Genomic DNA, 27,035 nt, shown 5'->3' with positions numbered 1-27,035 from the left:
GTGGCTCTTGGCTCTTACCTGGCTCCTGCAGTCAGCTCAGGGGTAGGCTCACAGCTGCAGTAAGAAGCTCTCTCCTCTCCTCCCTTTCCTTTCAATGTCTGTTCTAGTGAAGGAAAGGAAGAACATCCTCATGTCAAGTTTTTATCAGCGTGGAGACCTCCTCAGTGAACGTGGAACATGTGAGCTGGGGTGGATCAGCAGGCCAGGCAGTAGATGCTTTTCCTGGGGACCCAGCCGAGCAACACCACCACCATCCCTCTTTCCCCACCTGCCAGAGGCTGCTTTAGCAGGGACTTGTTTGCTGGCTGAATTTCATGCACGAGCCATTTCATTTGTGGGTTTGGCATGTCACAATTGCAGGGGCCAGGTTCAGCTGTTTAAGTACAACTGTGCCAAGGGATGAAGCACAAAGGTGCCCAGGAGCTGTGACCCAGCCACAAATTGCTTCCTCTGTGGGGGAAAAACCAACTGTACTTTTCCAACATCCTATTCCACATCTGCAAGCTGCTACTGGGAGCTCTCATTTCCAACAGCTATGATGAGCAGCTGGCATAGCTCAGCTTTGGGACTGGGCAGAGATAAGATTTTCCTCTCTTACAGCCTGCTGAGCATGTGGAAACAAAATCTTACATGCTTGTAACTTTTGCTTCCCAAAGCACACAGGGGTCTGGCTGGGAGTTCCGCAGGGAGTTCCAGGAGGGGGGCTTTCAAAAGCAAAGCTGAAGCAGAGAGATTCTCCTCTGTGCTGAAATACTTTGTTTGGATGTTCTTTCCCTTTTTGAAGAACTGAGGTTTTGATGACCCACCAAAAAGTATCAGATGGTCAACTTCTGCAAGCAGTGTGAGTTTAGCGTGTCCTGTGAGCTGGCTGTGGTCAGCCTGGGGCTGGAGGGCTCGGCAGGCACTCGTGACTTCTTTGCAGCAGTTTTACACCCTGGGAAGGCAGGCAGCAGTGGCTGAAATGGGTGAAGCTGTGGAGAGCAGACACATTGGGTCAGCCTTCAGTTGAGCTCCCTTTCCAGTCCTCTGGTTTCTGCCCATCAGAGCATTATCTCAGGATAACCAGAACTAGCTTTGGGAGCTGGAGCAGAGGCTGAGGTTTCTTATTTCTTCTTAGAATGGATACTGCTCTTGCTTGAACTTCAGGGATGAGAGAAGTGACTTTCTCCTTACAGGGCCTGCATTGTAACTCCAGGCCAGCAGCTCTGCCCATAGCAGAGGAAGATACTAGAAGACCCATGGAAACTCAGACCTATGCCTCCCAGGGGCTGCCAGCCACAGTGCCAGCTGACTTTGTGCTTTGCATCTCAATCCACAAGTGCAGGAACAGAAACAAAAATGCTGGGGGAAGGGAAGCCAAAGGGGAGAAGAGTTAAGTGCTTTCCCAAGCATTGGCTTTACCCTGAAGGGTAGTGCTAGCAAAGAAAAAAAGCTCAATAATTATGGTTTGGTTTTGCTGGGGTCAGAGTGGCTGGAGAGCAGCCAGGCAGAAAGGGACCTGGGGGTACTGGTTGATAGTAGGTTGAACATGAGCCTGCAGTGTGCCCAGGTGGTCAAGAAGGCCAATGGCATCCTGGCCTGTATCAGGAATAGTGTGGCCAGCAGGAGCAGGGAAGTCATTCTGCCCTGTGCTCAGCACTGGTTAGGCCACACCTGGAGTCCTGTGTCCAGTTCTGGGCTCCTCAATTCAAGAGAGATTTTGAGTTGCTGGAAGGTGTCCAGAGAAGGGCAACAAAGCTGGGGAGGGGTCTGGGGCACAGCCCTGTGAGGAGAGGCTGAGGGAGCTGGGGTTGCTTAGCCTGGAGAAGAGGAGGCCCAGGGGAGACCTTCTTGCTCTCTCCAACTCTCTGAAGGGAGGCTGTAGCCAGGTGGGGGTTGGTCTCTTCTCCTGGGCACCCAGCACCAGAACAAGAGGACACAGTCTCAAGCTGTGCCAGGGGAGGTTCAGGCTGGAGGTGAGGAAGAAGTTCTTCCCAGCAAGGGAGATTGGCCATGGGAATGTGCTGCCCAGGGAGGTGGTGGAGTGCCCATCCCTGGAGGTGTTTAGGCAGAGCCTGGCTGAGCCCTTGGTGCCATGGTTGAGTTGATCAGACGGTGCTGGGTGAGAGGTTGGACTCGGTGGGCTCCAAGGGCTCCTCCAAGGCGGCTAACCCTGCCCTGCTGCTGTGCCCCAAGCTGCAGATCTGGGACACGGCGGGGCAGGAGCGCTTCCGCTCCATCACCCAGAGCTACTACCGCAGCGCCAACGCCCTGATCCTCACCTACGACATCACCTGCGAGGAGTCCTTCCGCTGCCTGCCCGAGTGGCTGCGCGAGATCGAGCAGTACGCCAGCAACAAGGTCATCACCGTGCTCGTGGGTAAGCCGTGGCGCTCTGCTCTCTTAGCCTCGCGGGGAGGGAGCCAGCCGCCCTCCCCCCTTCCCAAAGCAGGGAAGGAGACGCTCCACACAGCCTTGGAAAGAACAGGAACTGGCACTGGAACTAAGCCTAAGCATCACATGTAACAGCGTGAAACCACACCAAGGTACCCAGCGGTTCGTGTTCAGCCCAGCTCTCCTGTTCAGGCTTCTCCAAAAGCCTCACTAGGCCACCACCTTCACAGAACCTTCCCCCCAGCCAGGCCTCAGGTGCCCCCCAGCCCCCATCCCTCCCTCCCCAGGCACGAGTGATGCAGTAACAATTCAGCTTGCCAGCCCAGGGCCCTGCTGCCCTGCACAGCAAAGATAGGGGAGCCCACGCTGGGAAGAGAGCAGGAGAGGAAAGGGCAGAAGCTGAAGTTACACCTGCATGGGAGTGGATGCAGAGTTATGGGAATGGAAAGACAGAAGATTACATTTCTGTTCCCCCCTTGGACCTCTCTGGTACTTGGAGGACTTTCAACTCTGTGGTTTAAGACATCCCAGTTTCTAAACCCACAACACTGTCCCTAGCAGGGGAGGTGATACAGGGGGAGCTGTGTGTGTTGAGGGGCTGATAGCAGATGGAGGTTTCAGCAGCAGGAAAACATGGCACCTCTGTGAACTGGTGCAGGATGCTCCAGCTGGTGCAGCAGACCTTGTTACCAGCCAGAGCTGTAACCTCAGGTGGGAGCAGGGTACAGCTGATGCCTTAAACACAGTGCTTGGACTATTCCTTCTGCAAGCAGCCCCAGGATACTGACAGGCACTTCTCGAAGCATGAGCCTGTCTCAGGTGTGAGGCTGCATGCAGAGGTGGGTATTTCCCATCATTTGGCCTCATAGGGCCAGCTGGGCTGGGAATAGAGCATTTTCCCTTGTGACTCCCAGCTCCAGTCTCTACTAATATACAAGGACCTGCTCCAGCTGAGGTTGCCTTTGGGGTGCTGAACCCTCTAGCTGTGGGACAACCATAGTCACATCTCCATAGTCACATCTCAGGTGAGGCAGGATCTGAAACCAGATCAGGATGTAATGGTTGTGTGGATCATAGTATTCATGGGTGGGACAGCTGGAAAGCTACTATTTCTATATGGATTATAGGGAAACTAAAAAGAGCTGAATGTTGTGTGAGTCTGTGGAGCTTCAGCTGAAGCTAAAGCAGGCCTTAGGCCATCTGTCTGCTACAAGCAAGGTGAAGTCTGTTTTGCCTGTGAGCACTTGTCCATGCTCTGCTTTCAGCAGCTGACAGTCAGGACCTGGCTTTTAAAGGCCCAACAACAATGGTCAAATAACTTAGGAAAACCCAAACAGTTTCCTCCTGCAGTGTTTGTGTCACCTTTAATAGTTTGCTGTTTAAAAGAAAGAATCTAGGGGCTTGTAAAATGTTTTTATGGTGGCTTTACAACTCCCTCAAGGTTCATATGCCTCAGTGGTATTGCAGGTGAGCCTTGGGATTCACAGAGCTTCCATGCAGGAAACTCGCTGTGCTTCATGAGAGGGGTGCAGAGGTAATCAATACATGGTTAGGAAAGGGATACACTTATTTTCTTAGGGATCATTAAGTTAATTATCAACATCTGCAGCACAAAGCACACATGATAACAGCTTTAGCAGACACTCTGGGGGTGCTGACACCCGTGAGCTGCTCGTGCTGAGTCACATTTGTGTCGAAAACAAATGCTGGTGTATGCAGCTGGCCCAGGAAACTGCTGCATCAGGAAAGCAAGGAGGCCTGGGGGGAGAGGAGGGCAGTGAGCTGTGGCTTGCCAGTGGAAGCAGTCTCTTCCTCCCTCTCACAAAACTGCTGGTAGAAGCAAGGCCAGGAGAGGTTTCTTCCAGGGCCACAACCCACTGTTGTTATCACAACTCCTAGTCTGTTACCTTCCTTGTAAGATGAATCGATGGTGAAAACATCATGTTTGAAGTGAAGTGACTGGCAGGAAGGTATGATCCTATCAGACACTTGCTTGAGGCTTGAATCACCTCTCTACTAAATGGAGCTCTCTGAAGGAAGGGGCTGGCTTCCCACCCCACCTTGTCCTGTTGATGCCCCCAGGCCCATCCCTCTAGCAGCCTCAACAGCCAAATCCTTCATGGGAACATTGAATAGGAAGCTGCCTTCTGTGCCAGGCTTCTTTTAAAGCTTGTAATGACGTGGGGAGTGTCATGTTTAGTGTCTTGTGTGCCATAATTGACGTTTTAAGTGCTCCCCAGAGCAAGGAGAAGGTTTAATAGATATTAAGATGGAAACCCTTTTATGCTGGTTGGTAGCAGGAAACAGATGTGCTGGTGTTAAATGAAAGGTGACTGAGCTGGATGTTCACAGGGCATATTCCATTAAATGAGCTGATCTTAAATGAACTTGGTTGCATGTATCAGGGAACCCATGATTTGGAGGGGAAAGCAAGCACCCAGAGTTTCATATCCAAGCCTCTGTCCATACATATGTCCAACACCAAGCTCTCCTTTCCCCTGTGTCAGCCTTTCTCTGGGGGTGCTTTTGTAAATCAAACTAACTCCTCTTCTGAAATATTTTATCACTGCAGGTAATAAGATTGATTTAGCTGACAAGAGGGAAGTCTCCCAGCAGAGAGCTGCAGAGTTTTCTGAGGCACAGGACATGTACTATCTGGAGACCTCAGCTAAAGAGTCGGATAACGTGGAGAAACTCTTCCTGGACTTGGCGTGCCGGTTGATCAGCGAGGCACGGCAGAACACCCTTGTGAACAATGTCTCATCCCCCTTGCCAGGAGAGGGGAAGAGTATCAGCTACTTGACTTGCTGTAATTTTAATTAAAGAGCTGGCATGTGATTTCCCCTTCTGCCATGGGCCAAGAGGATTTCCCACCCCTCCTCCCTGGGGTTTATCTACTTGAAGGCAATTCCTGCCGCTCTGACCCATCTGACTTTCCCTGAGTCAGGCTGCAGACCTGGAACCCTGGCCAGCCGATGGCTCTAGCTGCATGGTGACATAGCAGAATATAACATGGCTTAACCTTTCATTTTTCTTGCAGCCTGTGGAGTGGGTTAGGCAAAGAAGAGTTGCACAAGTGCTTCATGCAATGCAGAACATGAGCTGTTGTGTTTCCTGCTACAGGAGAACAGAGCAGCCTTTCTTGAAGATACTGAAGAGGTGAAAGTCTCTCTTACAGAGCAGTGTTTGGTCCTCTTTCATATAAAATGAGGGAAAAAGCCCCAGCAATGGACACTGACCCTGGACTACACTGGCAATCTTCCTGGCTGCCAGTGAGCCGTTAGGACATGTACATAGCGTCTGCAAGCGTGTCGTCACGGAGGACTCTGGTGTTCGAAGCAGTGTTATGTCTCTCGTCTACAGGCACTTTCAGCAACATGGAATTAAAAAGCAAAACAAGCTACCATGATCAATGTCTTCAAGATCTAGGAAGATGTGGATACAGCTCAGTTGCTCCCTTTGGTGCTAGCAGTTCAGCAAATACTCCACAAACCAAACCTAGTCTTACTGCATCGTTGTCCTCTGAATGTGTAACTTAGACTGCTTAGGGAAAGCAAAGCAACCCAACCCCAAACACTAATGAGCACTGCTCATCAAAACAAAATATCTTCTTACCTCTTTCTAGGCCTGACCATAGTGGGACAGGACTGTGCTGCTTTGATACCCACCACAGGATGCAAAGACATGCCAGAAATAGCTTAACTGTTCCTCCTCTCCTTAGTCATGTCCTGATGTGAAAAATGAGCCTTGAGAAAGGTTAGTGGTGGAGCTGGAAGTGCACCAGGTGTGACCAGAATCTTGTGTGTGCATGGGTTATGTACAAGGGTTCAAAGAGCACAGCTTGAAGTGGTGGTCTGCAATATGTCTGGCTTAAAAATAAAGCTTGTAGATCTAGTTCTTGATGCAGGGCAGCTGTACAACTGTGTGGAGGGTTCCTTTATGCCACGTGGAAATAGCAGCAGGTTGCAAGAGTCATTCTGTCTCTGACCCATCCAGCGCTCGCCTTGTGGGACTGCTCTCCAAGGTGCTCTTGAGTCATTTAACTTACTTCATACTTTGTAGTCTTGCTCCCAGACTCCAGTGCATGTGTAACATGTAGGCAATGTCTCTTTCTTCCTACAACCCTCCTGAGGTGGAAGCACTGTGGAGTTTGTGATGTTCCTACACCTCTAGTGCCGTGTGCCAACGGTGCACTGCAAACGTCAGCCTTGGTGTCAGAGTGCGATGGGAACATCCTGAGCACGTGAGACATGATGGCACTGAGAGGTTTGAGTTCCCTTGGCCTGCCCTGGATAACTCTCTCCTGGCAATTGCATGCCTGTGATATGCTGGGATGTAGTGCTAGTCAAGTATTGTTTGGCTGACACTGACAATTAGAAGAGAGCTTTTGTATTGGTGTGAAAAGCTGCCAGGAAGTCTCTCTTTCCAGGAGTAATGAAATAAAGAGGAAAGGAAAAAGAAAGAAAGGGAAACAACAAAAAGAAGATACAAAAGTAATTCTAAAATGCTTGTTCCTGGAGAGACTTCTTTGGGCTGTATCATGTTGTGCCTTTGATCTGTGATGGGGAGCTGACTTGGCTCAGAGAGAGGGAGAGTCGCTGTGTCACATGCCCATCTGTAACATTCTCATGCTGTTTTGTAGGTCACTTCTTTTGTGGCTAGTGACAGAAAGGGAAGCATGGAAGTGGTGGCACAAGGCTTGTTTGCCACATAGGTAATGCTTAACAAAGAGCTGCTGTCAGTGTGAGATGTGGAAGGATGTCATCTGCTGTGTTGCCCTGGTCCTTTTCAGTCTCTGCTCATGGAACAATCCAGTGAATCTTGAAATGTGTGGGGCTTGATGGCATAGGCTGTGCTGCAGAGCAATGTCTTGGAGTGTTCCCCAGACTGGCGAGTTCAGCCTCATTGGAGCTTGTGGAGACCACCCAGCTCTGAGGCAGCTGACCCTTCCCAGCTTTCAGGCATTCAGAGCGAGGCTCGGGGGTCACATACAAGGTAATACTCCAAAATCAAGACTGTGTGTACTTTATCTGTCAGAGCTCTTACTCTCCAGAGGCTGGAGTTGTCAGCACAGAATTGGTAACAAACAGGGCAGGTTTGTTTGGCCAAGTTACTGAGGGAGGGAGGAGATTGTCTACCAAAGCACCAGTGGGTTCCTCAGCCTGATTTCCAAAAGCATCAGAGCTGGGCCTGTGCTTCTCACTCCTGCTGAGTGCTGTCATACATTCATCCTGAAGTGTTCCTTAAAGCATTTCTGGGAGTTGAACTCAAACACATTATCAGGACTGAACAAGCAGAAATGGTTAACTTTGCTTTCTTGGATGTTCACTTTGAAGTTCCTAGAAGGCAAAGCCTCACTGTTTTCCCAACCTGTAGGTGGCTGTTTCAGAGACTCAGAGCTTGGTTCTTTTTGTTGGTAGCACATCTGCTCTGCATAAGGGCTCAGTCCACAGACAGTGGGGTGCTTCTCTGCTGGGTTGGAGTGCTGTAGTTGGGCTGAAGGTACAGTGGAGCCCTGACTTCTCCAGGGACATGTCTGAACTGATTCCTTTCAAGGTTTGTTGGATGTAGTTGTAAGCTGAAAGCAAACAGTGGTGATGTGCTGCATTTTTGTAAGGTCATAAGCCTCAGCTGTGGTTTGCCTCTTTTTCAGCAGTGAACACACTACCTGCTGAAGAAGATACTGTACTGTAGTAGCTCCTTTGCAGGAGTTCTCTTTTTACACCTTTGGATGTCTCTCTAGTACATACAACACACTCCTTTGTAGCACTGAGGGGTTGTCTTCTCTTCTACAGTTTGGTCCACTGCTGAAGGCTTCTCAACCAGGAGTGCCACTTAGTCATCAAAGTCTTGAAAGCCAGGTGAAGAGCACAAATGTCAATGGTGTGACAATCAGCTCTTCAGCTATGGCCAATACCTTGCTAGAGGAGTGCATTTCTGAGAGTACTGTCAGCAAAAGCATTGTGATGCTGGCTGAGTCTTCAAGCCATGCAAAACTGATATAATGGGGCCAAATTTGACTGGAGGTGTTCCCTACTCTCAAGAAAGCAAAGCATTGCAAGGTCATGATATGTTTTCAGAGTGATGTGTATCCCCAGGCATGGAGTAAGCCTCATTTCTGGGTGAATATCAATTCTTACAGCAGCCCCTAATGAGACCTTTCCCTGATGTTATATCAGCACAGTGAGTAGCTCCCAGCAGAAGCTGATACTGAATGGTCAACAGCTGTTTGCTTTATCTAGCACACCTGTTTGCAGAGAGTAGCAAAACCATCTTCTGAGAAATGGATGATCCTCCTGCAGCTCAGCCACTGGTTCAGCCAGGCTGACCTTGGGTGAAGCACCAAAGGTTCTGTGCCTGGGATCACCGCGTGCGAGGCGCTCGCTGGCGTGCTCGCCTTGGGTATTTATGCTGCAGGTTTGCTGAGGCAAGCCAGGACTCCCTTCTCTTCCTGTTTGTCTTCCCCACGGGACACCAAGTGCTAGGGAAAAATAAGATCCATTCAGGTCAACAAGTTATGATAGGAAAAAAGGGGAAATGATGAACTCTCCAGAAGGGAGCCCTGGCTGCCTCCTCCTGCTTCCAACACTGAATCCTGACTTGGTCTACAGGTAAGTAGTTGGAGCGAGCAGTCAGATGTGTTTGTGCTGAATGCTGCATGGCTTGCTTCAATGAAAATCACACATGACACATTGCCAGGCAAGATGCTTAGTTCCTTGCTGTAGAACACATGATGAAACAGGCCTTTAGGATCTGCCAGCCTGCCGGTGCTGTTTGTCTCTTTGGAAGTAGCTGCATTGCTAACAGTTGGCTCCTGCTAGTCTGGGTTTGACAGTTAATGGCTATTGAATTGCTTCAGCAGCAGTGAGAACAGCAGCAGACTGAGGCTGACACAGGAGACAGTGATGTGAGAAGAGGGAGAGTGGAAATTAGTGATGCAGAAGCATGGTGGGTGCACACACATGGGACAACAGGCTGTCCTGAGCTTTTGCTGACAAGGGATGCAAGTAGTTACAGACAAACCCACTGGGTTTTGCTTTGTTAGTTATCCCTAGAGGCTGCTGTTTGTTCAGCTGCTTTTCCACTCAGTATGAAGAACTGTCTGTAAGCCAGGCTGAGATTTGGAGCTGGGATGACTTCTGTAGTCAGAGGCTGAATTCAGTTGAATTCCCCAGCTGTTAAAGCAGGCGGAGCAGACACGGAGGATGCACTGCCCGTTGTGGACCTGTGCTTCCATCGTGGTCAGGTATGGCTGGAGACACTGCCACAGAAGCTCTCTCCTTGCTGTGGGGCACACTGAGAGCTCCAGCCCCCTGTGCAATGGGAGAGATGACTGTGGAGCAGGAAATGTGAAGTAGAGAGGTGGTTCTACTCACTCAGCCAGGATTTTTCTCCTTCCCATGCTCTTCTAAAACATGTCTTAGATTTGGATGGCTCTGGACTTTTGTGAGGGATGCTTTGCACCTGAGTCTCATCTGAAACTCTTGCATTCAGTGTAGAGGAATTCAGTGTCCTTGTGCAAGTTGCTCCTACCAAAAGACCTTAGTTAGAAAAAGGTGTTTGGAGAGGACTCTTTGATGAATTCCTTGAGAGAAATATGGGAGTTCTCTGAAGTGTTGATGTACCTCAGGGCTCATCACAACATCCACTGGAGCCAGAGGAAATAGTTTACTCATTTCTAGTAGTGCAAACCCTGGGGAAGATGTTACATTAAAATGTTTTCTTCCTCTGTTTACAAACTGCTTCTTCCTCTGAACAGCTCTGGTTCTTGCCACCCCCCTTTCTCCTTGCATCACGTCTGTCTCGGTGCTGTGGGTAATAGTTGTTCTAGTCACCGTTCACAAGCAGCAGGGGGCCATAACTTCAAAGGACAGTCTTGTCTAATGATGATGAGTGGTGAGGAAATACTCAGTAGCTTGTGAGTAGCAAGTGAGTAATGCATCCTAAGTAAAGACTGGCCATGATCATCCACTTGAGCTGGAGTTAAATGTACCATAAAGGTTACTGACCTTGCATCTGCCTCAGTGTAGGATTTATCTTGGCTAGGGAAACAAGCAGGGTAATCACACTGACTGGGATGCAAGGCTCCCACAGTAGCCTACTGCATTGCTTTGCCTTACCTCATTAATCACCACCTTGCTGAAGTGACCCAAAGTCTCCTTTGCTGTACTGCACTATCTCCAGCCAAGAGAGACTGCTGGCTGCCATCATCACCCAGGGATGCCATCACACCCTTCCTTCTGATGTGAGTGAGCTGGAACTTAAACCAGAAGGAAGAACTGCCATGTGAGTTGAGGGTGTTTGCTTTCTGGGAGCCATAGATCCAGAGCAACCACCCCTCCTCTCTGATGCTTGCCCCTCCCAGGCATTCCAGCTGAAGGTGTTTGGAAAGGTAACCCAGACACAGCAGGAACTGCGATGGCAGTGAGTGTAACTTAGGCCATGAATGCTGTCAGTGAAAGATTAGAGTGAGTCCAGCCTGGGTGAGCAGCTTAGCTCCTCTGCCTGGCTAAAGAGGGGCTGGCTGTAGTGTGCTCAGAGAGGCTGTTTGCACATGAATCACAAGCTGTTAGCACTTGCTGGATGTGAGCGTGTTTTCCAAGCAGTTATCCTTTTCCAGCAAGCTCAGGAGGTAATTTGAGCTCTGGTTAGTGCTACAATTAAACTCAAGAAGCAGATGCCATCTTTCCATTCCAACCTTTGTGTTTTCCACTGCTTATCTTGGAATCACTTCCACGAGGACATGCACGCTTGTGAGTGCACCCTGCTGGAGTCCAGCCCTGATCCACAGGCATCTGGCACAGCTAAACCCTGTCTCAGTCATGGCTTTAATTGGCTGTGGTGCCCTGGGAGAGAATGGGTGTCAGAAGTACTCCCTATGCTGGGCAGTGGTCAAGGGTTCTGTGTCTGGTGCCATGTGAATGCAAACCTTGGAGCCTTTCAAAGCCTGATTGCTCTGTACCCTCCATCCATGAACCTGCTCCTTCCCAGTCATGCTCTAAGCGCAGTGGAGGTCTTTGACTTGAAACAGTCCTGGTTGCATGAACCACTGGATCCAACTCCTGCTGTAGATAGAAGGAAGAGCATCTGTGGCTCATCTGCTGTGCCACCTCGAGTTTCATACTATGAACATCATCCTGAATGATTTGATAAGCCTGGTCTGAGGCAGAGCATGCTGTAAGCAATGTTTCCCTTACGACACCGGTACAAGATGTTAACAATTCACGGGGGCTCGGTGTAAGTGGATAAATCTCCAGTGAGCAGGTGGATACTGCTCTCCATCCAGGGAAGCTTGCAGCTGTGTGGAGGAGGAGAGCCATTCAGAGTTGTCCATTGGGTGATGGTGTGAATAGCTCCAGGTGTCTAGGTTGCATCATTTAGTAAACACAGTGGCTGCAGTGTCCCCAGCAGTCAAGCCTCTATGGAGGGGGGAGCAGAAGAGAGGGGCATGCTGATTTGGCATTTTAATGGGGGGACAATAGAATGTTTGGGCTGTGGTGGGCAGAGGTTCTGTGACTTCAGGCACTGCTATTGCCTCAGCTCTTGCAGGCTGTGCAGAAGAACTCCTTACTGCTGGCCCCCATACACAGTCAGCACGGAAGGAACGAGCTTCCCAAGCCAAACTAACGTGAGAGGAGGGAGGAAACCCAGTGCTTGATGCTGTGCTGGTTTGGAACGACAAGCAGAGCTCTGGAAATTAGGCAAACGGTTCCAAATGTGCCATGGGGTTTAGCATAGTAAGATGCACTGCAGATATGTCACAGCCATTGCATTCCCCACAGCTGTTTGCAAAAGGGAGAAAACCCACCCAGGCTCCCAGAGTGGAGCAGCTGCACTCACTCAGCTGTCCCTGTGGGACAAGGCTCTTTCTGCTCCTCTCTTATTTCCACTTCACTCTGTTCTGCTGCACATATTTGGCTCTGCTGTGAATTTGCAGATCATGAGATTTCTTTCCCCACTGCCTTTGATCCATACAGAAAGCCTCACCCAGCTCTCATTTGAATGCATTAACACTTTGAGCAGGCATTTTATCAGACCGTTTACTGGCTTGGTGCCCTCTGTATGTTACCTGACTGACAGCTCTGCCATGCTCCACGTTACCTTTAGCTTTGTGACTCTAAAATGCTTCCTCTCTCCTGAAGGCTATGATCATTTGTAGGGATGTTCCAAAGGCATTTTCATTTCCTCAGGAGGAGCCCTGAATGACTCTCAGCTTTGATCACTAGCAAATCAATACTGAAGCACGGAGTTTGTTTGTACAGCACGAAGCAAGTCTGTTTCATCCCATCAACTGCAGCTTGGATTGCAGTGTAGCAGGCCTGCTTCAACAGTAAGCAGCAGGGCAGCGTTTTGTTTGCAGCTTCCATGCCAGGGAACTCACAGCACGGAAGGAACCTCCTGAGCTGCAGCTTTCCCCACGGAGCTCTGCTGTCCTCCCCCAGCAACTGTGAGTGTAGCACAATGTACAGAATTGTAGCCAGAACCCCGGTTCCTACAGGCGTGGCCAGAAGGGAGAGGAGGGATTGTGTTTCTTGTTGATCAAGCACAACCATTTCAGTGGAGAAAAGGCACTGCAGCTGGTCAGAGCCCTGCTCTTGAGTTGCAGGGGGAGTGCTGCCCTTGGGGAGGGTCTAGGTGTTAGCAAACTGCCAAACTGAATCACTGACTGTCAGGCATTTGGCTCTTCTGGTTTTGTTGTGGTTTGGTTGGTTTGGTTTGGTTTCTTAAGTTCTCGTGGTCAGGTGTGGTACAGTGGGGTTGAGAAGGGAATGTACTTTGGATGACCAGGATGATGAATGTATGATGCTTCATGTTTATTTGTAATGTCCTTTTTTATACTTAGAGATTGCTTACATGTGTATCTGTATGTAAATAAATGTTTAATCCTTTCCACTTGGTGTTTCAAGTGCTTGACTTCCTTGGGGGTTTGACTGGAACTGCAAAGCAAAGTTACCTTTAAAAATGTGTGTGAGACTGACACAGAATGTCAGGGGCTGGAAGGGACCTCGAAAGCTCATCCAGCCCAACCCCCCTGCCAGAGCAGGAGCAGATCACACCCAGAGCAGATCACACAGGAATGTGTCCAGGTGGGTTTAGAATATCTCCAGAGAGGGAGACTCCACAACCCCCTGGGCAGCCTGCTCCAGTGTTCTGCCACCCGCACAGGGAAAAATTCTTCCTCTTCTTTCCACTGAACTTCCTCTGCCTCAGCTTCCACCACTGCCCCTTGTGCTGGCATTGGGCATCCCCCAGCAGAGCCTGGCTCCAGCCTCTGGGCACTCACCCTTGACATTTATAGACATCAATGAGGTCAGCCCTTAGTCTCCTTTTCTCCCTCAGTCTCTCCTTGTAAGGCAGATGCTCCACTCCATCATTTTTGTGTCTCTGTGCTGGACCCTTTCAAGCAGTTCACTTTGCTCCTAAGGTTTTTCTGCTTGGGCTGAGGACACCAAGGCTCTTGCAGTGTTGAGACCTCACGAGAAGAGCAAAAGTAGAGATGATGTCCATAGAAGCAATGCCCCTGGGCACTAGAAGAGAAAAAGTGGTTCAGAAGCATCAGAGCAGTTTGAAGTGATGAACAAATGCTGGCACCAGTCACTAGAGGGTGGCCCTTGACAGAGGTCATCTTCAGTCTCCCTCATTGCAAGCCTGGAGCTGGGTGAACTCTGCTCCTAGGGAGCCGTGGGTTGTGCTGGGGGGTTGGATGCCTCAGCTGCCTTTTGCTCTTTGCCCCAGTGCCTTTTTTCAAACGCTGGCTCTTCAGCCTTCAACTTGCTCTCTTCATGCCCACAGAACTCTATGGAACTCCCCAGGCACTTGCCTTGCTGGGCTCCCTGAATCCTCCTGGGCTTGGCTCCCATTTTAAGCCTTTAATCTTTTGGTCAATATATAAAGTTTATGCTCTGACTTACTCCCCTGTGCTCTGCTCCACATCAAAGATGACTTCTGCTACCACCTACACTGAGAAGGGAGCTGTGAAGCTTGAAGATACCATGTGTCTCTATTGCCTCTTCCCCTGACCTTGAAGCTCCTTCCGTGGTAGATGTCTGACCATCTGCTCTGTGTTCCACAGGAAGCTGGCACTTTGAGGCAGTGCCGACAGAGGTCTTTGGAGAGGGAAAAGTGCCTCAATCCTGGGTGTGAATTGGGCAAAGAGAGAGGAAAGAACATCCTGAAAGCTCATACAGCTTGGGCAGTGAGTGCTTCAGTTACTGAGAGAGGGGCTGGAGTGTGTTGCCTTTTGGGAGTGATGGGCAGAGAATCCAGACCAAGCTGGTCCTGGGGAAGGGTAAGGGGGAAGTGAAGAGCAGCAGCTCTTCCTTGCAAGCAGGGTGTAACCAGTGGGGTGTGCAGCCTTCTTGTTCAGCAGGTGGAGCAGCAAGAGCACAGCCTGTGCCAGGCTTTGCTGTGGGTCAAAGGATGGTTGGCCCATGAGGGCTCCCTACAGAAAGGGAACAAACTACTCTGGGGAAGAAACTCAAGGCTGAGAGACTACAGGAGCAAACCCAAGGCGGCTTACTGCCTCTCCTCCACCTTCTCCTGTACAGAGCCTGCCTGCTGAGCACTTGGGAAGCTCTGCCCAGAAGATGTCATCTTGCTGACAGGGGCCTCTCTCACAACAGTACTTTCTGTCTCCCTGTCTGTGCAGCCCTCTTGCACAAAGCACAGGAGAGCTGTCTGCCCTGCATTCATTTCAGTGCCACCACACAGACAGCGCTGCCTCATTTAAAGTCTACTCTTGATTTATGGATTTCTATGCATAGGGAATCAACCACAAGCCAGGATGCATTTTCAGGAGCTCTATTACCTTCAGAATTAAACATGCTGAGCTGTATTCTTTCTGCACAAGCTTATAATTATAATCAGCTTGCAGCACAGCTCTCGCTTCCCATGGCGCGTGGACGGACGCTCTGCAGAATGAAATCACTCATGCTGGACAAAACATCTCACATCAGGATGCTGTCAGGTGTGTGATGGAGAGTTTCTGGCAGTGCTTCAGAGCTAACCACATCAGGTCTCTGGTGTATCGCTTGGATCAGGTCTAACCTCCATGATAAAGTGGATGTTTGTCCAGTCCCTCACAAGGGAGCGCTTACAGAGCCGGTGATCCTGCAGTCTTCTTGTGCTATGAGGGAGCTGCAGCAGAAACAGCTAGTGTCAAGTTTTATTTGCTTGAGCACTGATGTCTTAAAACCCTTCCACTATTGCCCTGCCTGTGCTCAGTGATTTGGGTATGAGTAATGGTTTCTTTCCCTTTATTTCATCTCCATGAGCTGTAAGTGCAGAGGTACTGTTTCAGGCAGGCTGCATTTCTTACTCCTTTTCCACTTGGCCCTGACAGGGATTCATCAACTAGGATTTTGTTTGCCATAAATACAGTCCTTTGGACAGACACAGCACTGGTAAACGCAGGCACAAGCACAGCATTGTTCACTTGAGCCTACCCTCGAGCCCTGCAGCGTCCTGACTGATGCAACCCTGTGCAGTCCTGGCCCCCTGCTTTGCTGTTGTGCGCAGAGCTAAAGCCCAGCTGAGCAAGTCATCAACAGCTGAGCAAGTCTGTGTCTGGTTCTTCCATTGCTGCCACATCCCTTTGGCTGTGCCATGAATCCCTGCAAAGGGATCTGTACCCCCCTTACCACACAGCAGTGCCACGTGCTGCCATGGTGCTTCAGGTGAGTGGCAGTGGCAGAGCACTGAAGAAATGACTCAGCTCACAGCTGTGATGCTTGAAGTTCCTTTGGTCGTTGAATTATGTTGTTTAAGTTTGCCTTTTTTTTATCTCACTGATGGTTTCTTCTATGTCTGGGCTCCAGGGACTGCATGGACCTAGGTTTGGACCTGTAGGAAGACATCTCAAGCCCCCTGCCATCACTGTCTACTGTTGCAGCATCCTTAAACACCAGGAAGAACTGGGCTGTGCTTGGGTATCTTGCTGTGTAGGACAGGAAGGAGAAAAGATGGTTTGCTGCCTAAGGTTTTCCAGTGATACCCAAAGCTAGGTTCCATGCCTTCTAAACACTGGGTTTGTGCCTCAATTTTCTCAGCTGTAAGTACTGAAAAACCCCAAACCTAATTTCATGCCCACTTCTGGTTCTACAAGTCAGCATTTGGGGCTGATGAGATTCTGTGCCCACAGCCTTCTGCAGGACTATGGTGGTAGGGCCAAACGGGCCCAGCACAAACCCAGCCAGGCCCTGCTGTGTCTAGACAGGGTCCCTCTCTCCCCCTCCCTCTTGCAGGAGTTGGGGTGAGGTGGGAAAAGGGACAAAAGGACAGGACCCAACGTGTCTGGTAAACAAGTCTCCCCCTGGGCTAAGGGCACCTGTGCTGGCCACTGCTTCCCCCCAGCCAGGCCCATGCTGCTGCCTTTCGTGGCCACAGCCTGGCAGAGCCCTTTGCCTTGGGCAACTGTTTGCTGGCTTCAGTTGCCCTCCTGCCCCAAGTGAATCCTGGGCAAGAGATCAATACAGGCTGATTTCTAGTTGCCTTGCCTTGCCTGCTTGGACCTGCCTTGCTTTAGGTTGCCTTGCCTGGACTGCCTTGGCTTGAGTTGTCTTGTCCAGGACCTGAGATAGAAGCCATGAGCCCTACTCACTGCAAGCTTGGAAAGCCATGAGCCTTAGGATCCAAGCCTTGCTTCCCCTTGCAGCTCCAGTTCCTGCTGTGCCTCAGTGTACCCAGGAAGAGGCAAGAGCCCTCAGTGAGAGCACGTTGTCCTGTCCTGCTGGAGCCAGGGCGGCCTCCACACCACGCTGGCAGCCTCACAGCCTTACCAGCTCATAGAGAGCAGCAGCAGCGGCCCCTGCTTGGGGCAGGACTCTTGGTGAGTGTTAAGTCATTGCCTCCTCAGCTGAATGGTGCTTCTCGATTCTCTCTTTCCCACTTACCCTTCTGGTTTGCTTCAAGTTGTTCAGCTGTGCCTAAACACTGCACCTGCCCACTCTGTTCTCCAGCTGCACACCACCCCCATCCAATGCACTTTGGGCAACTGGCCATGTCAATGAAAACTTACTCCTGTGTTTATCAATGTGGATGTTTGACACAGTTCCATAAACCCTCATAACAAGGGCCTCACCTTCCAGCTTACAGAAGCAGCTCCAAGATTCCTCTGTTCTGGGTGGAAGGCTATGGAAGACCCCAAAGCAATGCACCCCAGTGCCAGGAATCTTGCTGCCAGTAGCACTCTTCACCTTGAAAAAGCCTACAGGAAAACTGGGAGCTGCTCCCAACCCCCTCGGGGTGGTCCCCTCCACTCAACTCAACTCTGTCACAGGATACAAACCCCTGTGCTATTTGAAATCCTTTGAGCCCCAAGTGAGCAGCTGGAGTGGGGATGGGCTCCAGAGCTGCCCTTGTGCTGGCAAGCCAGCACTGCATGCTGGATGCCTCACCTACACGTCAGCTCTACTCACCAGGTACTTACAGTGGCTTTATTGCACTTTCTGGAATGGACTGACAATAGATCAGAGCAGCTGCACATTCTCCCTCCCCCATCCCTGTGGTACAAAGCTCTGCAAACAAAAACTCATCTTAGGAAAACATCTTGGGAAAAGTCTTAAGAAACTTCTTCCCCAAAGTCTAAAACTCATTCCCCCCCTCCCCAGCACAGAAGTGTGTGCCAGTGCCAGTGCCTTGGCCTCTTGGCAAAGGGGCTGTGCTCAGAAGAACAGCTCGGGAGACCAGCCAGTGGCCCCTTCCAAGGCACCCCCTGGACAGTTTGTACCTGGGAGGAGACTCCTGCCTGCTGAAGGGGAGCACATGTCCAGGGCTGTACCCTGTAAAGAGGAGGGCCTGGTGGCACCTGCAGACACAGGAGCTGTCAGCACTCTGGCTGTATCCCCAGGGCTTAATCCCTGAGGCGGGCAGCCTGCGGCACCGCCACTGCTCTCTTTGCTTTCGGCAACAGGGCTCCTGCTGCCGTGCCCACAGCTCAGCTGCAAGGCAGCAGCCCAGCACACTGCCTTGGGGTTTGAAGATGCACTTGTTCTCGACCTGCTGCTGGCAGGTGGAGGGATGCACCCCCCAAAGCCAGCAGGTGGTTGGCTGTTAGGGAACTGCTGTGAGGCAGAGCTGTAACTCTCTCTGTCTTCCCTGCTGCTCGGCCTCTCCCGTTTCGCTAGCCGGCCAGTCAGCTGCTGCAGCAGGCTGTTTTGAAAGGAAGACCTGCATCGCTTGCATTTGGAGTGGAGCTTAGTGGGGTTTTTAGGGGTGAAGCTGGTGACAGAGCTGCTTCTTTCTGCAACAGGCCACAGCTTCTGGAGAGGTTTCCTCATCGGAGTCGACTGTGAATAAGGAACAAGGTCTTGAGTAGTGACTGAACTGCACTCTGGGTCACAAAAGGAGTAAGGTACTGGCGTGCTGTGCTTACTGAAAGCAGGAGACCTGTGGAGGGACGGGCTCAGGCTGGAGCTCTTCCAGAGGCCATCTCCAGGATAAAGCACCAGCTCAGGAGGTGTGACCTTTTCTGTCAAAGTCTCTTCCTCTGTTAAAGAAGTGCATGATTTATTTAAGGACTCTCCAGGTTGTGCTCCCTCTCTGGCACTTGCATCAAAGAGCTCAGCAGAAGCATTGTAGCTGCCTTCAGGGAGGATACTGTTCCACAGCAGCTCTCTCCTCTTAACGTTCCTGAAGACATTTTCTGACAGTTCTGTCAATGCTTTTAATTTTCTTTTGTATGTCCTCCTTGTATTGCTGGGTGGATCAAAGTCCCAGGCCCCTGTGTCTGTAAGCTCTGCTCTCTGGCTTGGTGGAGAAGAATCCTCTTTGTTTGCACAACCAGCTGAACAGCTCTCGTGTGCGGAAAGCACGGAGGTAGCTGCCTTGCTCCTTTTCAGACATGAGCTTTCTCCTTCTTCAGCAGTGCACTGCAGACTAACAAAAGGCCATGCTGACTTTGAAATGCCAAGACTTGCTTTGGCCTGCACAGATCTGCTCTCAGAAACAGGAGGCTTTGATAGAACTGGCAAGGATGGTGACAGACCAGGCAGATGAGGGGCAGGTATAATGGAAGAGGCGCCACGTTCTCTATCAGCTGAAGATGAAGCACTAGATGAAGACTCACACTGTGACACATCATCACTCAGGGCATTTCCATTTGACTGGCAACAAGCAAGCAGTATGTTTTCCCAGCTATCACTCTCTGCTGGGGGCAAGAACCTCCCCGAGACACTCTCTTGAGGCAAATCACCAGCTACTGGGGTTTGCCTGGAACGAGACCTGCCAAGGTTTACACCCAGCTCACAGCTTCCAAGAAGGGCCTGTCTGCCTGCACCAAGGCTGGGCGAGTTCCCAGCACTCTTGCCCTCCTCTATCCTGGCTAAAAACTCATTGAGGCTCTCTGAGAACGGGAGCTCATCCCAAAGCTCAGAGTCCACCCAAGCCACTCCAGCTACCTTTGTGTGGTTTGGTGCTGAGGAATCCCTCTCGGGAAGCAGGGAGCTGTGGGATTTCTCTGGGCAAGAGTAATTCCTACTATTAGCCTTTGGGTAAATGCTTCTTAGTCCAAATTGTGAGGGGTGTTGTGACCACCTAGAACTGCTCCCAAGTGAAGACTCAGTCTTTGAGGAGGATGCCAGCTCTAATTCATCAGCTGCAGAGAGGCTGTCAGTCTGGCCAGGCTGCAAACTCGATTCATCATCCTCTTCTCTATTCCCTTCCTTCACAGAAGAGCTGAAAAGCTGTGGATCCAAGAGAGTTTGATTGTTGGGGCTTACACTGCACAATTCTGCAGAGAGAGGCCTCCCCTCTTGTTCATGCTGTTCACTCCCCAGCTTTCCCACTTCCAGAGCAGGAAAGTCTTCTGCTGTTACCCAAGCAACAGATGAAGTCAGGCTGAAGGAGCGCTGCCAGGGCCCTAGGAAACTTTCTCTGGCACTGGACTGAACAAGACAGGAGTCGCTGCTCAGGCCAGAGCAGCTGCTGAGCTCACTGGCAGGCTCATCTGTTGGGGCTGAGGATGCATCAGGTAAGGCCGGGCTGCCATGAGCGCTGCAGGCTGAGCGCAGGAGCCGGTGGAAGCAGCTGATGACGGTGAAGCCGGCGACAGCAGCGGCTGGCAGGAAGAGCTGGCAAGCTGTAAGTGTCTTTGTGCTTCTGTTAATTCTGGAACAGCTCTGCAAGATGCTGCTGGCAGCAGGATGCCCTCCATCTTCCCTTGCACTGCCCTGGGGTGGTAAAGAAACAAAGCCTTAGTACAGTGCTTCATTTTGTGATTAAATAAAGCCAAACCAGACAGGAAAATGCAGGCCTAGAGTTAGGCTTAAATGTAGGTCTGGCTTGTTGTCAGGATCTGCAGGGAAGAGAAAACAAACCAGTCTGTCACACAAAGCAGTACTCCCTGGGAAAGAAGCACTGGCAAGCACTGGGAAGTGCAGCATTCTGGGAGGTTCTTTGCTTGTTGCCATCACAGAGCTGGGGAGCTGGAAAAACAACCGAGGAAGGGCTTCTCAGAAAGTGTTTTCCTCCCTTTAGGGCACTGGGTGCCTCTGAGCTCCCTGCAGTGCAGTGCCAGGCAAATGGCTAGCTGCCTGAGGCCAGTGCCTTCCTTTTAGCCAGGAGGCACTGGGCAATAGTGAAGCAAAGCACTCTGGTGCCAGATCCATGACTTGGCAGCTCAGCTGTCCAAGCCAGCGTGACATCTTCTATGTGCTACCCCTGTGAAAGACAGACAAGCTCCAGCCTTTCTCCTCAGATTTATCCAGAGTGCTTCAGAAGAGCTTTAGATGCAGCTCTTTAGAGAGCTTGCAACTCTCTACACAGAAACTACAGGTGAAAAATGACAGTAAAACACAGAGGGGAATTATCTAAGGTTATGAGAAGTGGGGAAACCCTTTTCACCTCCCCTTCAAGGTCTGGCAATGCCAGAGAGGCCAAAAGCAAATACAGCCATCTTCTAATTCAACAACCCTCCACTCCTCAAGTCTATGCAAAGGTTGAGGCTGAAGACAATACCCTTCTAGGCAGGACTTTAGAAGGCATGTTATGTTGATCCTGAGTGCTGTCTGGATGAAAGCAACTGCAGGCACAGCTGAACACTACTATACAGAAGTGTCTATAGCCCAAGGCTGAATAAACAGACTTTGAATGTGTACAGAAATGGCTATTGCTAAAGGCTGAATACTCCCTGAATGTGTGAGCAGAAGCAGCCACAAGGCCCTTGACATGTAGGATTACTTCTATTTGTGCAGGCTTCAGACCTAGAGACCTGGTGAATGATTCCAGTTAAGTTAATCCATGAAGTCCTCCAACTTCTATTACTTAACCTGCTGTGCATCAGGAAAACCTCAGCTCAGATACAAGCATCATGGCACCTGTGGGAGCAGAAAAATACCTGCCAGGTAGGATTCAGCTCCCAGACTTCATAATACAAATGCCTCACACAAGCACCACTTGGAGAGAACTGAGAGGAGTGTTTCTATGGAAATACTACTAAGAACTAGCAGTTCAAAATCTGTTAAACTCCTAAGAGAGCCACAGCTGCCTGTGCTGAACAGCTGTGCTTTATCAACATGCTAAAACATGCTCTTCAATCCCAACTATCAAAATGCTGCAAGGGGAAGCCTTTCTCCTTGCAACCCAGGCACCAGGAGACTGTGCAGCACAGGAAAGGTAGACAAGTGCTTGAGAAGAGCCAGTCTGCTTCCTGCTCAAGCTGTACATGGGTTTTTGCAGGCTCCAAGCTGTTACTGCTAGGCACAGGAGCTGGCACTGCTCAGGTTCTCTGCAGAACAGCCCTGACAAGCTGTCAAGCTTGACTACTGCCAGTCAAGATGACTTTTGGATGGGAATCATTTTAGATAACACAGAAGTCTGGGGGAAGAGGAGCAGAATCCTTCCCATGTCCTAGCCCTAAGTTTTCCTCCAACCCCCAAAAGATGCTGTACAGGATGCTTTGGTAACTCAGGCTGTGCCCCAGGCTGGCTACAAGCTAACTCCTGTGTGTAATGGGGACTAAAAGTTACCTTCACTCCAAATAGAAATCTTTTCCCAACGAAACAGGCTTCCACTGCTTGAGCCAACACTCCTGGAGGTGCATCTGTGTGTGTTCCTCCTGACAGCTGCTTGAAGTCTTGAATACACCTTGAGTAAATGCATACAGAAGTATTGGACCAACAGAGGAGCTTTACATAGCACCTTAGTTGTAGTACAGGTAGGGGACATGCTAGAGAGAAGATGCTGTGGTAGCTTCAACTAAACCCAGGGGAAAGCAAGAAATCAAGCAGCTATAAACTTGATTGTTTAGATCATTTATCAGTGAAACAGAGATAAACAAAACAACCACACTGAAAGGTTTGACATACACAACTTGGAGGTGCTCCCTGGCTGGCAGTGATTTCTGTATCACTACAATGAAAGGAGAATGCTGTCCCTGTGCTGCTATTGCTTACACATCCGTTCTGCCCACACCTTCAGAGCAATTGCACCATCCATACTAAGGCATGCAAATAGCTCTGGTTTTACACAGCAGTCTAGTGTAGACTGCCTGCCACCAGACAGAACACAGACTTCTGCTAGCAGCCAGCACCAGAACAAGAGGACACAGTCTCAGGCTGCACCAGGGGAGGTTTAGGCTGGATGTTAGGAAGAAGTTCTTCCCAGAAAGAGAGATTGGCCATTGGGATGTGCTGCCCAGGGAGGTGGTGGAGTCATCATCACTGGAGGTGTTTAGGAAGAGACTGGAAGGGGTGCTTGGTGCCATGGTTTGGTTGATTAGATGGTGCTGGGTGATAGGTTGGATTTGATCTCAAAGGTCTCTTCCAACCTGCTCTATTCTATTCTACTCTATTCATGCTGCTACTCTGGGGTTTTGCAAGTGTTCACCCTTGAGCCAGTGGAAAGGCATTGGAAAGTTAACACAGAGAAAGCAGCAGTGAATGCACCTGAGCATCCCATCCTAGCAGCTTCACATATCTGAAGCTTGAAATGTGGGTGATCAGGCTCTGGGGACTGAAAGGCTTTCCTTGAACTCCCTCCTGGCCAAAGGAGGATCTGGTCATACTGAAGTCATGTGGTGCACAACCTGCTAAATAAAACTCCAAACTCTGTCTTTGCCTGAAAATTTGTATTCTAAAATCTTGAGGCAAAGAATCTGTCAAAGTCCCTGGAAAAGCCAGTTTGCTTAGCAGTCATGACACCAGACAAAAGAAAATCAATGATGTCAAATAAAGAAGGAAAGACACAAGGAGGAGGTCCTGTGAAACTCAACAGGCAGCAGCTGCCTTCAGCAAACAAGTGGAGGATCTCTTCTGTTAGACAGAAGCAATCCATCTCAGAGGGTCTGGATTTCAGGAGGAAACTACAATTCAGCATTTTCTCAGGGTGATAGGTAGCAAGAAAAGGCTGGAAGAAAGCACTTCAGCAGCTTCCTCCCACTTGTCTCCCCACCCTCCAGTTTGTTCAGGCTGAAGAATCAGCAGCAGCTCTGCAGCTGGAAACAAGCTCGCCCTTACCTCTGCAGCTTCTCTGCCGTGACCCCAAAGAATGGATCCAAGCAGCTTCCAAACACAGTGATGTCAAACAGATCATCAGTGTCAGCAACCTTTAGGGACAGTCTGTATCTGTAGCTGGCATCCTTAGCTTCACCTGTGCAGCCACATTTCAGACAGTTAAACCTGACAGGGCAGTAAAGGATAAAACAGATTGAGCCTGTGAACTTCTGCTAATCACTGCTGAGGTAACAACTTCTCTGCAGCCCTCAGCAATACTACTATAATGTATCAAGTACTCCCTTACAAACTGTCAGATGCCTTCTTTACTCCTTGAGACATCAAGCTTATGACAGGCTCAGCAAGGGGCCTGTATCATGAGAGAGTCTCTCTGGCTTCTGTGAGTGATGTACTAAACGCTGGCCTGTTGTGAAGTGGGAGACAGCAGGCTTTGAGCGACCTGTTGGGGAGTAATTCTGAGGTCCCTGCACCTCCCTTCTCAGCTTTTGTTCTGGTTTGGGATTTTTCTTCCTGTAGCTCAAACATAATAGTTAAAAAAATGCCAGCAACCAGCACTGCTCTCTTTGTACTTCAGCATCTGAGACAACAGCTATGCTTGCTTTGCAAAGGCAGCTCCTTCCCTTCTGTGCTGATGTTCATCGATTTACTCTCCTCCTGTGTGCCACACACCTCATACAACAGTAGGAGTAGAAAGGAAAGCCCACACATTTCTGGTCACACACTCAGTGGAAGAGTCACACAGGACCTGCTGGTGCATCAGACTTGATGCACTGCACAGATGAAATGAGAAGACATTTTAAAAGAGTAGGACTTGATTTGGAGGGGCTTTCAACCAGTGCTTTCCAGCTCAGAAACAGCACTGAAGAGGTGGAGTGCAGGGGATGCACTTGGAAGCTATCAGCACACATCATTGATTACCCTAAGCTGCCATTGACAAGGCATGGCACAGAAGGCAATGGAAGTCTTGATGCACAACCACCTCCAAGCTGCTGCTGGAATACAATGAGATCCACTCAGTGGTAAGTAACAAATACCTGGGGTGAGCAACTCTTTCTATGATGGCTGGATTTTCATCCATTTGTTCTAATTGGGGTTCAGCTGACAGACATCCCCCAAGGCCTCTGACAGTCAGTGACCCTCAAAACAGAGCTTACCTTCTAGCATCCAGGATCAGCCTAGAAGAGCATTTTTGACAGGCAGGATAGACAAAGCAGGAGTCCTGGATGGAAATCACAGAGGCAGCCAAGAGTCCTCTCGCACTATTCATGTGCTCACAGCATCACCTGGAACAAGCAAGTCCAAAGGGTTGAAAGAGTTCTCATTCTATGAGATGTTAATAACATTAACTGCTTCTGGTTGGGTTGTTTGAACATATTGAAAGGTGACCCTCAAGAAATGATGATCTGTGTTTGAGTGTGGGAACCCAAGGCAGGCAACATCTATTCTACACCTTAATTAACCCTTTAATAACAAACAGGTGAAGACAGACAAGAAGGAAGTGTTGATATTTGCACCACTGCAGATAAATCATGCAAATTCCCCCTGTACTGAGGGGATCTTTACCAGAGCTCTCCTTGAGCACAGCACTGCAGCAAATTAGTTCCTGATTTTTCATTCCTTAATGTAGAGTTACATCACAACATGGGGTTGAATGAAAGAACCCCCCAAACCCCTGAGAAGACTGCACATGCTGCAAGCATTCCACTGGAACAGGGGAGATAAAGCACAGCCTGCACAAATTCAGAGTCTGGTAAGAGCTCAGAGGAAAGAGACTCAAGATATGCATCTCTAGTTCTCTTTGGCAGAAACGCAGTACTGGTTATCTGGACAGAAGCTCTCAGGATCTGTCGTACTTTACCTGCTCCAAGCCAAACCTCTGGACCCACATGCCCAGGCAACACTCAGGGCGCTCCCCGCTTTCCTTTTCCACAGCCCTGAAGTCTCACGGAGCTTTGCATCGGCACCTGGTGCCCTCTCGTGGCCTCATTGCCTTAAACTCTTCCTCCAGTTAAAAACAAACCACCCGAACCCCAACACCACACAAGAAGAGTTGTAACAGGTCTCGCCCTGCAGTTTTTGCCCCTTAATGAGCAGCCTTCTCCCACTCCAGCCCCATGACTCCCCAGAAGCCGACAGCGAGATCCCAGCCCAGCCGGCAGCGGACACAGCACAAGGATGCTGAAGGCTGCTGAAGGCTGCACCGGCGTCACCCGCCCCTGTCACTCACTGTCACAAAAGCATAGAATGGTTTGGGTCGGAAGGAACCTTAAAGATCATCTAGTTCCAGCCCCCCTGCCATAGACAGGGACACTTTCCACGAGATCAGGTTGCTCAAAGCCTCATCCAACGTGACCCTGAACGCTTCCAGGGATAGGGCATCCACAACTTCCCCGAACAACCTGTTCCAGTGCCTTGCCACAGGCAGAGGAAAGAAGCTCCTCCTTGTATCTAATCTCTATCTACCCTTGCTCAGTTTAAATCTGTTACTCGTTGTCCTATCGTTATACTCCCTGATGAGAAGTCCCTTCCCCCGTTACCTACTGAAAGGCTGCAACAAGGTTTCCCTGGCGCCTTCACCAGGCGGAATAACCCCAACCGCCCCAGGCTGCATCCACAGGAGAGACCTTCTATCCCTCTGATCATCTTCACAGCCTCTCACCCTCTTAAGCAGGTTCCACGGCCTTTGTTCACCGGAGCAGAGAGGTAGAATCCCCTCCCTTGACCTGCTGGCTCACAGTCAGTTTTTCTGTTCATTCATTCCAGTTACTCGGCTTTTCGCCCACCAACGCCCCCAGAGACCCCTCCATGGCCCCGCTTTCGACCCTCTCACTGCCCGGACATTGTTTTGCTCCGGATTGCCCCGACACAGGCCGTGGTAAACGCTGCACCCGGCCTCGTCGTGGGCACTTTAAGCTTTGCTCGGCACTCAGAAGACGCTTCAGTTGTGAAGTACTATTATTCTTACCCACGTGCCTGTTCCAGCCCCCCAGGACCCAGTGGAGTCTCCGTCTCCCGATCCCGAGCACCGCGCTTCAAGGCAAATGGTAGGGCGCCGGGCAAGGGAACGCGCAGCCCCCCCGAAGGCAAACGCCGGGGGGCGCTCACCGTGGCCGTTCCCCGGGCCCCGAGGAAGCCCTTCCCGCAGCGCCCCACGCGCGGGGGAAAGCAGGGGACACGGGAGGGCGGGGGCGCAGAGGGGCGGGGCGCAGCCAC

General features: G+C 50.3%; 2 protein-coding genes across 7 annotated transcripts in view; one reads left to right on the top strand and one right to left on the bottom strand.

Moving 5' to 3' along the window:
• Positions 1-13,266, top strand: part of RAB30 (RAB30, member RAS oncogene family) — a 60,457-nt gene extending 47,191 nt beyond the window's left edge. For all 3 annotated transcript variants that reach the window (XM_068146014.1, XM_068146022.1, XM_068146032.1), the window contains exons 4-5: positions 2,176-2,359; positions 4,946-13,266. In XM_068146014.1, the coding sequence (XP_068002115.1) occupies positions 2,176-2,359; positions 4,946-5,196 (435 nt within the window). In that variant the 3' untranslated portion in view covers positions 5,197-13,266. The remainder of the gene's footprint in view (positions 1-2,175; positions 2,360-4,945) is intronic.
• Positions 13,267-15,192: 1,926 nt separating this feature from the next.
• Positions 15,193-26,966, bottom strand: DDIAS (DNA damage induced apoptosis suppressor). 4 transcript variants are annotated; one of them, XR_010988295.1, is made up of 6 exons: positions 26,788-26,966; positions 24,977-25,105; positions 23,826-23,987; positions 22,338-22,455; positions 17,790-20,540; positions 15,193-15,510 (listed from the first exon to the last, which is right to left on the bottom strand). XR_010988295.1 is itself a non-coding variant. In XM_068145987.1 (5 exons), exons 2-5 carry the CDS (start codon positions 25,087-25,089, stop codon positions 18,036-18,038), a joined length of 2,898 nt encoding a protein of 965 aa, XP_068002088.1. In that variant the 5' UTR covers positions 25,090-25,105; positions 26,788-26,966; the 3' UTR covers positions 17,191-18,035. The 4 variants fall into 4 exon arrangements, 2 of the variants coding, with proteins under 2 accessions (XP_068002088.1, XP_068002102.1); XR_010988296.1 differs by having other exon boundaries at positions 17,801-20,540; XM_068145987.1 differs by lacking the exon at positions 15,193-15,510 and having other exon boundaries at positions 17,191-20,540.
• Positions 26,967-27,035: the final 69 nt, after the last annotated feature.

The sequence above is a fragment of the Melanerpes formicivorus genome, unplaced genomic scaffold, assembly GCF_026170545.1.
Source record: "Melanerpes formicivorus ecotype bairdi unplaced genomic scaffold, bMelFor1.0.p_v2 SCAF_1, whole genome shotgun sequence".
Taxonomy (NCBI): Eukaryota; Metazoa; Chordata; class Aves; order Piciformes; family Picidae; genus Melanerpes; species Melanerpes formicivorus.
This window is presented reverse-complemented; position numbering and strand designations above follow the sequence as displayed.

Coding starts and splice junctions, on each gene's coding strand:
- DDIAS (XM_068145987.1), bottom strand. CDS start 25,089: ATGAATAGTGCGAGAGGACTCTTGGCTGCCTCTGTGATTTCCATCCAG. Junction 23,988..24,976: donor CTGATCCTGGATGCTAGAAG/GTAAGCTCTGTT, acceptor CTGCCCTGTCAG/GTTTAACTGTCTGAAATGTG. Junction 20,541..22,337: donor GATTTCTATTTGGAGTGAAG/GTAACTTTTAGT, acceptor TTACCACCCCAG/GGCAGTGCAAGGGAAGATGG.